General features: G+C 41.4%; 1 protein-coding gene across 4 annotated transcripts in view; it reads left to right on the top strand.

Annotated features, from left to right (window-relative positions):
• The window catches only part of SUSD4 (sushi domain containing 4), a 76977-nt gene extending 73372 nt beyond the window's left edge, over nt 1-3605 (top strand). For 3 of the 4 annotated variants that reach the window (XM_081186441.1, XM_081186443.1, XM_081186442.1), the window contains one exon: nt 459-3605. In XM_081186441.1, the coding sequence (XP_081042567.1) occupies nt 459-487 (29 nt within the window). In that variant the 3' untranslated portion in view covers nt 488-3605. The remainder of the gene's footprint in view (nt 1-458) is intronic. The other variant, XM_081186444.1, reaches the window with a different exon arrangement.
• The last annotated feature ends 11028 nt before the right edge of the window (nt 3606-14633 follow it).

Here is a 14633-nt window from a genome sequence, read left to right on the forward strand (position 1 = left end):
AAGGTTTCATGGTCTCTTATTCCTCTGCAAATTCATGAAACATACTAATTAAATGACTCCAAATTAGTCATGAATGTGTGCCAGGCTTCAAGCACACAAGCTGAACGGGGGGTGGGGGTGGGGAATTGAATCTTCATTTAATTCTCATTCTGAAAACTAGCCTGGCCTAAGAAAGAATAATCAGAGGACTACTTCACTGCACAGCCACCTGCAAAGTGCTTTGAACAATTAGCCTGATTTGTATGCAGCCACTTAGCGTACTTTGTGATTGCACCAGGTCGCTATGTAGTAAAGTAAAAGAAAAAAAAAATGGGTTGTCTGACTCCATGCATAAAGTGCCTTAACCTCTTAGCAACAGTGGCCCTGTTAATGGCATGTTATAGCAAAATAACATTTCAGGTCCTCCCTTCAGAGAGTTCACTATTAAAACCCAATTAACTCTTTCTTTTATTTTCTAGAAATTCCATTGATGGATGAAGACCCTTAATCTGCACAAATCTTGATCATTACCTGCTCACACCTCTTGGGGGGGAGGAGGGCGTAAAAGAATCATGCACATATGTATACAAACATACCTATATATCTATATAAATCTCTATATAAAGACTGACTAAATATCGGGGGAGGGCATTTTCGGTTTTTATAAATCTTCCACATTATGATGTCACCAGATTTTTTGTGTGCACATATCTTAATCAACTTTGGGGGTTGAGAGCACCAGCTATTCAACGGCAGCTTTACAAAAATGAATCCTGAGGATTTGATGAGACTAGTCACTGCAAAAGAACTATAGATTTATGGAATAGTGATGAGTGTATCTGCATCGCAGGAAGTCTTAACTGCTCTTTAGAAACACCAGTGAAAGTGGTTTGTGGCACAGGTACAAACTGCCTAAAGAAAGCATGTCAGATGATGTAAATTTTGCTTTATTGAAGCTGCTAAATATTTATGATGGACCACAATTTACAAAGGAATCCTAATTTATGGGGTGCGGGGAAATAAACAGTGTTGAAATTAAAATTGGGGAAAGGTCATTCCTGAATGGTCTGTTTTAACCAAACTTGTAGAGAGAAACTCTTAAAGATGCGGCTGCAGCAACAAAGCACCTGAGTTCAAGAAAGAACTTATTCTGGGTAAACGTATAATAAAAGGAAAGAAGAGGCTTGAGTCGTGATCTAAAGGTTTTTTTGTGGTTTTTTTTTATTAAAAAGAAAGATCTAAAATAGAAGTATTTATGAAACATTATCGCAATTGCATTGCATTTGACCTGTTTTTTCTCATAAATGTTCCAAGTTATAAACAAAAGTAGCAAAGCCACACTTAGGCAAATGTTGAAATAGTAGTGTCTCGCACCCATGTTTAATGTGGTCAGTGATAAACAAGAGGAAGGCAATGGTATTGGTTGGACCCCAACTCAAAGAGGAAGTCTCTGCTTAAATAGGTCAGTGAGGAATGAGCATGCTCAGTGGCATCTAAGAAACGTGGGATGTTGAATGTCAGCTGAAAAAGGAAAAGAGTAAACTGGTGAGGTGGGTGGGAGGGAGGGAGGTTAATTGGCCTGTTTGAGCTACTTACAAGGAGGAACATCCTGGAGGAAGACTGGACTGGCTCTGTTGTGAGATATCAGTATTACTAGTTACTAGTGCTTTCACTCCTAAGCTGAGGTTTGTACTAAGAACTTTATAGACCCATAGTCATACTGGCCACATGACCCGGAAGCTGTATGCCAGCTCCCTCGGCCAATAAAGCGAGATGAGCGCCACAACCCCAGAGTCGGTCACGTCTGGACCTAATGGTCAGGGGTCCCTTTACCTTTTACTACCCATGGTATGATCAGGAACGGTTATAGTTCAGTGACAGAGCACATGTTCTGCATGCAGAAAGAAGGGTTGGGAAAGACTGAAACTCTGGAGCTAGGTGGATCAATTGTCTGATTTGGTATAAGACAGCTTCCTATTTTTCTTCCTTTTTTCATTAACACAAAATGCCAGACTGTATACAGTGGTACCTCAGTCTACAAACAGCCCTGTTAACGAACTATTCGGTGAACAAACTGCAAAACCGGAAGTAGGTGTTCCAGTTAGCGAACTTTGCCCTGGAAGCCGAACGGAATCCGAACGGTGGAAGGGCACCAGCTGCAGTAGGCCTCAGTAGGGAAAGTGTGCCTCGGGTTAAGAATGGACTTCTGGAACGAATTAAGTTTGTAAACCGAGGTACCACTGTATCTGGAATTTTCTTCAACTTCTTCCTCACTCCCAATCCAGATCACAACTGTGTCGATTAACCTTTTTCTTTTGTTCCATGGTCTTGATTGTTGTTGCTGTTCTTTTGACACAAAAGGGAAGCATGGATATCATTTCAGGGAGGGCAAGGGCAGATTTCTCCTCCCCACTCAATACATCTAAGCTGTTACTTCAGCTACTGTTAAATCCAACTCATTTAGGCTTCCTAGTTCCACATGCTCAAGTATTTGAAGATAAGTACAAAAATTATCTTCCATAATACAATGGCATTCATTTTATTTATTTAAAATATCTCTTAACCACACTTCTTCAAAAGATTCTAGCGATGGAATGCAAAAGTGTGACTAATTCACACAGCACTGCAACATAAATACAGCTTAAAATGAACAAACACATGGAACAAAATGCAAAAAACCCCACCCCCAAATAGGTTTTTGCTCTGGATTTTCTGCTATCTAAAATGCTTGTGCAGATAGGGAGATATTTGCATGGTGCACCTGTATCTTGACCTGTGACAATAACAATTTGTATATATCTAGACAAACAGTTAAATAAGACAATTTTGGATGCTTCCCAAATGTGTGCACTTTTTACTTCTCTAGTGTATGTAATTTCTGAGAAGAATTTTCTCAAAGCTTGATACTGGTTGGTTTAGGAAACAATAGCTTTCCCCAACCGTACAAGCATTGCAGATTACAAATGCTATTGACATATTAGCTACATCTTGCCATTATATAGCCTCACAGTAAAGCACAGAGAAAATGCAACTAGGTTGCTCTTTAAATCATGACTTTAAAAAAAGTCCAGGAGGAGAACCACCTTTACTACCAATTCAGGCATATATGGTTCATTTTTCTATAGTAGAAGAAAGAGCTCGTTGTAAACGCTCTTAAAGATCCTGAACCACTTCTTATTTTCAGTCTTAAGTGTATAATCATCCACGTACACAATGAAAATGCTCTGAAGAGTCCACTTGTGTAGGTACGCAGTGATAAAAAAGATGAATACTATAGGGAAATGGGAAGGAGGGATTCTTTAGGTTGGCAGTGCAGCTATTGTGCCTTATATTTTTATTTTCAGCTCATGATAATGAAAATAAGTAATGGTTGAAATAAGACAAAGCATCATGGAAATGTATTTGCAAGCAGGGGTATTTGAGTCAATTGCAATTGTCTGAAAGCAATGGCTGCTGAAGAACCATGCACTGAAGAGTGTAAACAGCCTTGGGAAACTGTCATGTAACAAACAGCATGTATTTTTGTCGATGTTCTATGGCTGCTGAGTAGTATCCAAATATTCCCAGAGTTTGTTGTGGGACTTAGAGAAAAGTGTTGCTGTAATGTATCAAAAATCTTCCATTTATTTTGCCTTGATTTTGAGGAATGTTGGAGATAAAAACCTCATGAGACTCCCATTTCAGGTGGATAATTCATAAGCATTGCTCCCAATTAATGGGGCCATCCCTCTCCTGCACTACATCATGAACTCTTGCTATATCCATCCCCACTTGGTCCTCTATTGCTGTCCTGAGGCTAAGGAAAGTTCAGCACTTAAGCCCCACCTCCCGATTATAACTAGAAAAATCCAAGAGATATGGTATAAATTCAAGTAAATGTATTTGCAGCGGCATTTTATCCATGGAAGTTTTAGTCTCTATGCAACTCACCATCCAATCCTATACATGTTTAATCAGGAGTAAATCCTGCTGAGTTTAATGAGAATTAACTCCCAGTAAGGGAGTTTACAAATCTGATCTTAGACATTTTAGATAAAATACTACAAGTTTCTTAAATGTGGCAACAACAGTTTGTAGATAGTGCATCTGAACCTGTCTCATGACTTAATGGAGCAGATCTTTCTCAGGCTGCTGGCAAAGAGCACCTGAGGTGAAGTGGGAAAATATCAGGTAAGAGTTGTTTTTTGTTTAATACATCTCCTTAAGCCATTAAACCATCACCATTTTAGGCAACCAGAGTCTGCAGTGCACAGAAGTAGATATCAAAGTCTTCAATGGCCACATGTGCTACCCTTTTGAACTTACCCTGCTGATTCATTTTGTGGTTACTGAATCCTCAGGTATTGCAATAAAACAGTCAAGTGACGCCACTGATGCTTAAAACACTGACCTTTTAAAAAATGTAACTCTACTGCAGGAAGGGAACAAAGGCTTTGGGGCATGTTATATGTTATAGACAGCTATTTTGTAATGGAGAACTCCTAAAACTGGTTCTAGAAATTATTTTTAAAAGCTTTACCTAGCAACCCCACACTCACAATGTGCTCATAGACTGTTTAATTATCCATTCAAAGAGTGCTCACTAATGGTTCATCATACTAGAAAAAAGTGGCAAGTGGGGTGCTGCAGGGATCTGTCTTTGACCCTTTGTTGTTCAGCTTCTTTGTAAATGACTTGAAGAAATTGAGGGGATGCTCATCAAATTTGTGACACCAAACTGGGAGGGGTAGCCAGTGCTGCTGAAGAAAGAAACAGGATTCAATATGACCTTAACAGATTGGAGAATTGGGCTCACACTAACAAAATAAAATTTTAATAGGGACAAATGTTAGTTCTACACTTTGGCCGGAAGAACCAGCTGCACAAATATAAGATGAGGGACACTCAGATTGCCAGTAGTGTATGTGAAAAATACCTAGGGGTCTTGGTAGACCACAAGTTCAACATGAGTCAACAGTGTGATACAAGACCAAAAAAGGTTAACGCTATTATAGGCTACATCAACAGACATACAGTGTCCCAATCCAAGGAAGTAATAGTACCACTATATTCTGCCTTGGTAACACACCTGGAGTACTGAGTCCAGTTGTGGGCACCACAATTTAAGAAGGATCTTGACAAGCTGGAACGTGTGGAGAGGAGGGTGACCAAGGTGATCAAAGGGTATGGAAACCAAGCCTTATGATGAATGGTTGAGGGAGTTGGATTTGTTTGGCTTGGGAAAGAGGAGACTGAGAAGAGATATGATAGCCACTTTCAAATACCTAAAGGGCTGTCACATGGAAGATGGAGCACACTTGTTTTCTCCTGCTCCAGGGGGCAGGGCCCAAACCAATGGCTTCAAGTTACAGGAAAGGAGATTCTGACTAAACATCAAGAGGAACTTTCTGACAGGAAGAGCTGTTCCATGAGAGGTAGAAGTTTTTAAGCAAGGGTTGAATGGCCATCTGTCATGTGTGATCTAGTTGAGATTCCTGTATTTCAAGGGAGTAGGCTAGATGATCCTCAGGATCCCTTCCAAGACTACAATTCTATGATCTTGTACTGATGGACTGGCTCTACAATAAAGATCCCCAGGTTACAGAGTACAGCCAGCGTGGTGTGGTGGTTAAGAGCGGTGGACTCGTAATCTGGGGAACCGGGTTCGCGTCTCCGCTCCTCCACATGCAGCTGCTGGGTGACCTTGGGCTAGTCACACTTCTCTGAAGTCTCTCAGCCCCACTCACCTCACAGAGTGTTTGTTGTGGGGGAGGAAGGGAAAGGAGATTGTTAGCCGCTTTGAGGCTCCTTAAGGGGAGTGAAAGGTGGGATATCAAGTCCAAACTCCTCCTCCTCCCCCTCCTCTTCTTTTTCTTCTTCAGCATGGCCAAGGCAATTAAACATCTCTAACATTAAAAAATAAATAAATCTTAAGAGTCCAGATCATTTTATGAATAACACTGGCTCCATTTCTTTGCTTACCGTTCTCTATTGTGAAAATTCCATTTGCTACACCGACTACTGAGCTGTGCAGAGAAGTAACTCTCCATTATTTGATGCACCTGCATGAATATTTTGTCTATCTATGTGCAGAATTATTGCTGAGCTGCCAGCTCAACAACAACCAACTACATTAAGGTAATGCATCAAAATCTGTCAAAATTCATTTTGCAGTGCTCTCTGCCATCCACCCTGAAAGTGGGGGCAAGCTTTGCTGCTTCTGACCTATCCAGGCATATAAGGCCCCCTATACCATGTTTGTGTGTTCCTTTGTGTAGTGTGTGTCTCTCTCACACACACACTTGCTTCTGAATTATCTAAGTGCATAAGCCCCTGTTTGCCATTTTTGTGTGGTTTCTCATCCTCATTCTCTCTCTCTTTCTCATTATGGTCTTTGGGATGCTTCCTGCTTTCATGTATTTCTTGTCCTCTCCAGTATGGCAATATTGTGACTGTCTTGCAGTGATTTGATGCCTTGTATTTCCCCTTGCTAATTACCTTTTCTATGCCTGTGTCGTCATTGTCTGCCTGACAACTAGGGGCGTTAAGCAAAAACAGGTTCCCCGTGACGCTTTTATCTTCCCTCTGCTGACATGGGCATGCTGTCATTCAACAGTTTGCAAGGTCTGTACATGGGACATTAAAGTGGTTTGGAAATATGATCCCTTGGGGGCTCAAATGCGTCAGACTCTGGAGAGAGAGAGAGAGAGAGAGAGAGAGAGAGAGAGAGAGACCTCTGCATTGGCTTAATACTGTAATAGAAATGGCTGATGTGATATCTTCTGCAGTCTAAGCCAGTTAATGTGATTAGCTTTCTTTAGCACTACTATACCCTGCACTTCATAATCTGCATTTCATGGAAAGCAGCTAGGAATGCATTAATGATAACTGTAGACTGATTTGATGCACTTGTCTCCACCTGGCGCTGAATAGATGAAACCTCGCAGCAGATGCCAGGAGCAATTCCTTTGTCAGCAACTAACTGAGAATCCTTTGGATTTGCTTATCTCTGGAGCCTGTTTCTCATATGAGGCATGCCAGTTAGAGGAGGGCTCCTGTAAATCACTCCCGCATTGGAAACATACCATGGAAAGTGGGCCCGCTTCACCTTTGTATCGCCCAGCTGCTTGTGGGTGCTATTGAAAGCATGAACTCATGTGAGTGAGCACTGAGCTGCTTAAACCCAAATCAACCAGACTTGCATGCATCATGAACAAAACATGCCCACATGTTAGATTGGTGTGGGGAAATCTTGGCAATGTAACAACACCAGTTTGTTTTGTGGTCAACTTGGCCTCGAGAGAATTTCCCCAGAAAGGGATAATGATCAGGAATGACCATCTTCCATCTGAGTTGGATTTGGCTGGGATGCCAAACCAGGACCTTCTGTGGCCACAATCAACGCTCTAGAGCACGCTGGCCAAAGAGGTCCAGCTGACCCAAACACCCCACTCTTTTTAGCCTTCCATTGCTGCATGTAGGCATTTGACCTGTTGCATTTTTAACTTTAACCTGTGAATTTAAAATCAGCAAACAAAAACTTAAGAGACAGGCATCATTTATGAATTTATTATATTGTTATATTTTGTTTTGAGGCCCTTCAAGTAACAATTTTGTGAGTGGCTCACAAACCTGAAAGTGGTAAAATACAAGTAAAGTAAGAATAATGCTGTGACGTGGGGTTTGTGATTTCAGCTCTCTTGATATAACATGCTGGAGACAGTTCTCTAGTAACACTTCTTTATTAAAGCAACAAGACTGAAGACTGGGGAGAGGAAAGCTACATTTATAGGGACAGGGAACTAGCAAGAAAGGATACATTTTGGAGGGAACAATATCAGGCAATCACAGTCCTGCCTTTTGGAGGGAACCAATAAGACAGAGGATCCAAATACAGCAGCTTAAATGAACCAATAGTAGCTGTACCCTCTGGAACCAAAAGGCAGTTACTTTACCCTAATGCAAATACAGACAATAATAATACAGATATAAAATCCTTTCACTCAATACACAACAAATAACATAAAATTACATATCTCTGCTTCTCTATTTGCTAGTAAGTAGCTTGCAAAAGATTTCTCTGCCTGCATTTCTTTCTTTCTTTCTTTCTTTCTTTCTTTCTTTCTTTCTTTCTTTCTTTCTTTCTTTCTTTCTTTCTTCTCTCTCTCTCTCACTAACACACACACACAAACACACAGAGTAAGTCTTACCATACAATATATACTGTTCAGGAGGGCTCCCCATCTCTCTGAAAAGGGTTTTTTTTTTTTTTTGTTGGGCTGTAAAGAGCAAGAGAAAACTAGGAAGATCACTTGTGTGGGCTGCCTCCCATTCACACAACCATTGGATACAGTTCAAACTGGGACATCATGTATGCTCATGCTATGGAAGGTAGGTGAGAATGTTTTAGGGAAGAACGTTGGCAGCAATAGGCTCTGGCTGTAGCATTTTGCACCAGTATGCACTAATATCTTACACTGGTGCATGTTTTGCACATTATACCTGCCAGTGCTAACCCAATCCTGCTTGGTTTGAGCATGATCACTTCCCTTCCTCAGAATCTTCAGAAAGAGCTGTTTTCTTCCTCCATTCAATGGTGTGCTCTGGAAAAATGAACATTAGCCTGTTTAACAGCAGCTTGTAGGAAGGTGTGGCAAGCAGCCCTTCTTGGATGTCAGCCCTTCTTCCATGTCTCACTGCCAAAACAGTAAACTCAGTGGCATTGTCTTGACAAGCAGACTGATAGGTTCATCAGCTTTTCTATCAACTAAGCAGAACACTGCACAAAAGCACCATATAGGAGTGTTGGCAGTCTCAAATGTTTCCTGTCCCTGTGTTAATTTTATTTAAAGCATTTCGGTACCACTCTTCATCAAGAATACCAGGGTCGCTCACAATATCACCAAGGCAGCTCATCAGTTATATCAGGGTGGTAACAGAATTATATTAGATTGCACTTGTTACATCTGACATCTCCATGAGTTAATTAATATTTTGTTTGTTAACTTTGCTGCATTAAACATGCATTCTGTAGCTGACCTCCTTTGTAATGTTCTGTTTTGAAATCTTTTAATATGTTGCTCTGGGTGTATACTTTATATTTGACTTACTTTAGCAAGGTTATATTCTGGATTGTTTTAGTGGATATTTTAATGTAGGTTGTGAAGCGCTTTGATTTTTTCCCCTGAAAAATATAAAGCAGTATAAAAATGAAATGAGGAAGAAGAAGAAGAAGAAGAAGAAGAAGAAGAAGAAGAAGAAGAAGAAGAAGAAGAAGAAGAAAGGAGCCACTTTGGGTGTCTAACTCCTAAATATCTAAACAGCTGCATTCTATTTTTTTTAATGAAGCATTATAAATTCTTCAAAACTATAGATTCGCAGATATTGAGTGCTTGTTCCACTATAGCACTTGTGTCTATCACTTATGAACTATGAACACTAAATTTTTAATTTGCTGCCAGCACAGCATAGTTGGTGATTCATCTATCCTTTCAGTCTGTTCAATCTGAGATAAGATCTGTGAGGTTTTTATTCCTTCCAGGCAAATAAATATTATTTAGAAGTGCTGATCTGATTTCAGCATGACAGCACCATATATCCTTCATATGAGGCAGAGAGTCAAACTTCCCCTAATTGTTTGTGACATTAATTAAATATGTTTACACTGGTTAAATACATAATTTAATTCCATAAATTATGAAAATCTGCCTTCCTTTCTTCTGTCACATGGGGCGCTTACAGGAGTAAACACTGTTCTAGAGTGAAGTAAAATACCAGTCGGAAATTTTAAGTCATGAGGGACTAAGTGCAGGATGGGAGCTGCGGTTGAGTCATGAAACCTATTTTGCATGCATGAACCCTCAAGTAAAAATCCCTCACATATCTAGTTAGCAAGTATATGTTGGATGAAAGCCTGGGACCAGGGGGGACCTTTGCTTCAGAGATCAAGGAAAGCTGTTACAAATTATTGCTGATAGTACTTTGCCCTGACATAGTATAAGGCAGCTCCTTGAAGCATTAGCATCCTGAGTAAAATCATCTCTCTCTCTCTCTCTCTCTCTCTCTCTCTCTCTCTCTCTCTCTCTCTCTCTGACTGCCTAAAGCATGTCTGTGGTATTCAAGTGTTTTAGTTTATCCCTCCCCTGTTATGAATGCATCATATCTCAGTATACCAGTTGCTGGAAATTGCAGGTGGGCAGAAAACTGGTCCTCATGTCCTGCTTGCAGGCTTTCCACAAGCATCTGGCCAGCCACTGTGAGAACAGGATGCTGGACTAGATGGGCCTGATCCAGCAGGGCTCTTCTAGATGGGCCTGATCCAGCAGGGCACTTCTAAATGCTGACCTAGTCATACCTCCCCTTCCCTGGCAATTTGCTTGGAATGATCGAAGATGTTCGGGTAATGGGACGACTCTTTATAGGGGGCTAATATGGCCAGAGGTGTTTACTTCAAGGTGGAGATCTGTCATGCTGGAAATGTGAAATCCATCAGCTTGAGAAAGTGAGTCCTCCTTGACTGATGGGTCTGGGGGTGAGAGAGAGAACAAACTAAGCAGCAGCTTGAGAGAGAGGCTGTGCACACATTTCCATTTACTCAGGCTCCAATGTGCTCTCACCGCTGGTGTTTGAAGCCCAACACACATGATGCTAGTCATAAATTCATATGTATTCTGTAGCTTCTTGAGAAATACTCCCGTGTCATGTATTTTCCCTCCAGCCAGCTTCCATTTACTTTGAAAACGCAAGCCATGGTTATCCCAAGTTGTGTACACTTCAGACAGCTGCTGTCCATTGAGCTGGGGGTGGGGAGGGTTGCAGGTAAACAAATCAGATAAAACACATTGCGTGAAGACATCCTCACCACCCCACATTATATACAGCAATGTAACCGTTTGACTTGATATGCTGTGGGGAGAAACAAGCTCATTGTGTTTTGAGGCACTAACGTAATAGTCATAATGGGAATGGAATCCAATATTCTGCTGGCTGTGTTAAAATGTTACACAAAAATGTGTGTGTGTGTGTGTGTGTGTGTGTGTGTGTTACTGTCTGTATAACAGGAACAGGGGAAGATTGTGTGGTCTGCTTCAGGCTTGAAGGAATTTCTGTCCCTCAGATGACTTGTGCTGTGTGGATCTGGCCTGCTGTGCTGGCCTTAAAAAGGTATTTGTAACCTGAAGTGAAAAGTTGAAAGGCTCCTTTTCCTAGCTAATATTTAACTAGTACAATGAGCTAGAGTTTGTATGTATGGTGTTTCCTGAGGAATCTGTCGGCTGAAGTTACCATTTCATGTTGCAGCTGTCAGGAAAGGAAAAGAGACGAAAATGCCCAAGTCCCAAGTTCAGTACTGTCACTGGGGGCTCAAGTGGTCTGGATGGCTAAGAATTCCCTTTTCCAGCTACAGCTGGTTCACCAGCTCTGGTTCCTTTTGCGCGCCTGTACACACACACACACTCCACACTCTATCCAGGCAAGCAAGAGATGTTATCACAAGTTAAGGAAACATTCCAGCCAGATCAATGCACTCCTGGAGGGCTTGCAGTCCCGGGAAGGATGTGGCCTGGGGAAGAGTCCCAAGGTGCCTGGAGAACATGAGGTAATCCACTCTTGGTTTAGAGCAGTGTTTCCCAAACTTGGGTCTCCAGCTGGTTTTGGACTACAACTCCCATCATCCCTAGCCAGCAGGACCAGTAGTCAGGAATGATGGGAATTATAGTCCAACAGCAACTGGAGACCCAAGTTTGGGAAACCCTGGTTTAGAGGAAAGAGAAAGGTGACAGTTTGCCCAAGAAAATTACAGTGGTACCTTGGGTTAAGTACTTAATTTGTTCCGGAGGTCCGTTCTTAACCTGAAACTGTTCTTAACCTGAAGCACCACTTTAGCTAATGGGGCCTCCTGCTGCTGCCACGCCACAATTTCTGTTCTCATCCTGAAGCAAAGTTCTTAACCCGAGGTACTATTTCTGGGTTAGCGGAGTCTGTAACCTGAAGCGTCTGTAACCCGAGGTACCACTATATGACAATTTACCAAGGGTCAAACTGAAAAGCAGCACACTTCAAGCTAAATATGAGGAAATAACTTCCTCAGTAATAGTTTGGGGATTTTGTAACAAGATAACCAGTTCCACAAAACACTGAGCACCTGAGGCTGGGGGGTTGTCTTAGGGGAATAAATGAGGATGTAGATACAGTTAACAACAGATTGGGTAGAATTTCCCCCCTCGTATAATACCAGGATTCTGGGGAGTGTCACCCAATAAAACCTATCTGAGTTAAGGCAGGACAAACAAAAAGTACTTCCCTACAGAATACATCATTAACATTTTAAATTGATTTGCTAGCTTTGATAGTTTTACAGGGCTAGACAAGCTTGTGGAGAATAGCCTTTAACCTTGGTTATGAAACAGAACCTCCATGGACAGAGATGGCAGGGTTCCTTCTATTTGCTATGAGAGAGGCATCAGCTTATTTCCCTTTGGAGTGAAATAACCAAGAGGCAGGGACCTCAAAACAGCCCAATGTGGAGAATGCTCCATGACCATAGAATGCTTCTTCAGTGAAAACGGAAAGCCAGGAGGAGGAGGAATGGAATGGAATGGCTGAGCTCTGAAAAGGCAGCGACTGAAAATCAGTTGCTGCATACAAACAACCAACATGCTGTGGCCATCACCTCCCTCTGAGGTCCTCCCTGTTGATGTGACAGTTGGCAAAAAACAAGCACACACTGGGGAACACTCTGGGGGGAAAACACACACTCACAGACTTCAGACTACCATACTGAGGCCGTTTACATTTGCCTGGTACCCCAAAGTGTGAGAACAGATGCACTCGCAAATAAAACATATAGCTCAGCCCAATGGATTACAAGGTGGGTGTGTTCTGCGTGACTATGCACAAATACATCACTGCGGACCAGATTCATTCAAGCCCCTGTGGGCTTTGCTATTTGTAGACAAAAATTACGTTGGAGGTTAGAGTTGTTGCTATTTTGGTACTGGAGAAAGAAAGACTCAGTATCTATTATGAATTATTTCTTTTTATTGGACCAACATCCAGTTAATAAAATATCAACGATCAGTTTTTATATCTGCTTTTTGGGAATGAGAGATCGAAAATATTATTTGCAAACTCTGTTGCTTTGAAATAGTTCTAGAGCAAGGTGTACTGCTTAGTCAAAACTGGATAAATAATTCAGTGTTTGTTTTTTCTTAGAGGGTTAACACAAGCACGCCCCTCAAAGAAATAATATCCTTTTTTGTAAAACATCCAACAAAATGTCTTATCAACAAGTAAATGCAATTAGATATAAAGTAAATATAGAGTTGTCAGGGTGAATATAGAGGTGTCAAGTTCTTCTTTCATAGTCCACAGTGCATGCAAATTTCAGTGTTTTTATAAACTTCAGTAGTGAGATAAAGGGGAAGTTTAGAACTCTTTTTCTTCTTTTGGATTCCTCCAGAAGTAAAGCTCTTGTTATAAGAAAAAAAACAACACTGCTCTTTTTCCCTTATGAGGTACCCAAGAGCCCATACAGAATCCTCTTTTTAGGTTCTCTATCGGTAGGAGGAAATAACAGAGACCAGCCAGAGAATATTGAGAAGCAAAGCAGCTAGTAAGCCTGATCTTTACTAACCGTTGCAACAGGGTGCTCCCCCCCACACAGGAGAAAGGAGGAGGACCCAGAACAAAGGTGTGCCTGCCCTTATATAGACATTTTAAATTGCCCACCCTGGAGTCCAAGACCACCCCCCAGAAACATCATACATACATCACAGAAGGGGTGTAGCCCAAGACCACCCCCCAGATACCGTACATCATACCTACATCACAGAAAAGGCGGTCTACAACAGACATCTGAGTGTGTTGTTTATCTCTTGTCCGGCAAGTTACCTGATTGCATTATCTGGGTTTTGCCCACTCTTTTGTTATTATAACTACTTAATTCTTGAATGTAGGTCACAGGCTCACACCCTGTTCATATCTTGAATGTGCCCTTAAGACAGGATTTGTGAGGAAAGAGACAATGGGCAGGTTTCCCACTTTGACCTTGCAGAGAAATAGTTGAGGTCAATTTGTTCAGGACCTAATCTGGGGGGTTTCAGACATGTGGTTTTTATATATACAGTTATGAACATATATTTTTTTATACGACCTTAAAATTCTTATAATTGCTCAAGATCTATGAAAAAGCTACAGCCACCCCTTTCTTGGTCTGCTAGACTATTGTCTTAGAAAAACTACACTACTGTTAACTGCAGAAGGTGAGGCTTAGAGTTATAGAATCATAAGTGTTGGAAGGGACCCAGGGGTCATCTAGTCCAACCCCCTGCAATGCAGAAATCTCAACTAAAGCATCCATGACAGATGGCCATCCAGCCTCTGCTTAAAAACCTCCAAGGATAACCTCCATAACCTCCGCTCTGACCAAATCACCAAAATCTCAGCCTCATTCTTTGAAAATCACTGGTTTAAATAGCTTCTCTACCTATATCAGCGGTAACCCATGTGGTGCCCTCCAGATATTGCTGCACTACAACTCCCAACATCCATGACCATTGGCTGTGCTTGCTAGGGCTCATGGGATTTGGAGTCGAATATCATTAAGGGCATTACTTTGGGAACCCCTGGCCTATACGGTAAGTGAATGTTTCCTCTCAAAGGGCAAACAGCTTTGT

This window comes from Podarcis bocagei, assembly GCF_964188305.1.
Source record: "Podarcis bocagei genome assembly, chromosome: 3".
NCBI classification, from domain to species: Eukaryota; Metazoa; Chordata; class Lepidosauria; order Squamata; family Lacertidae; genus Podarcis; species Podarcis bocagei.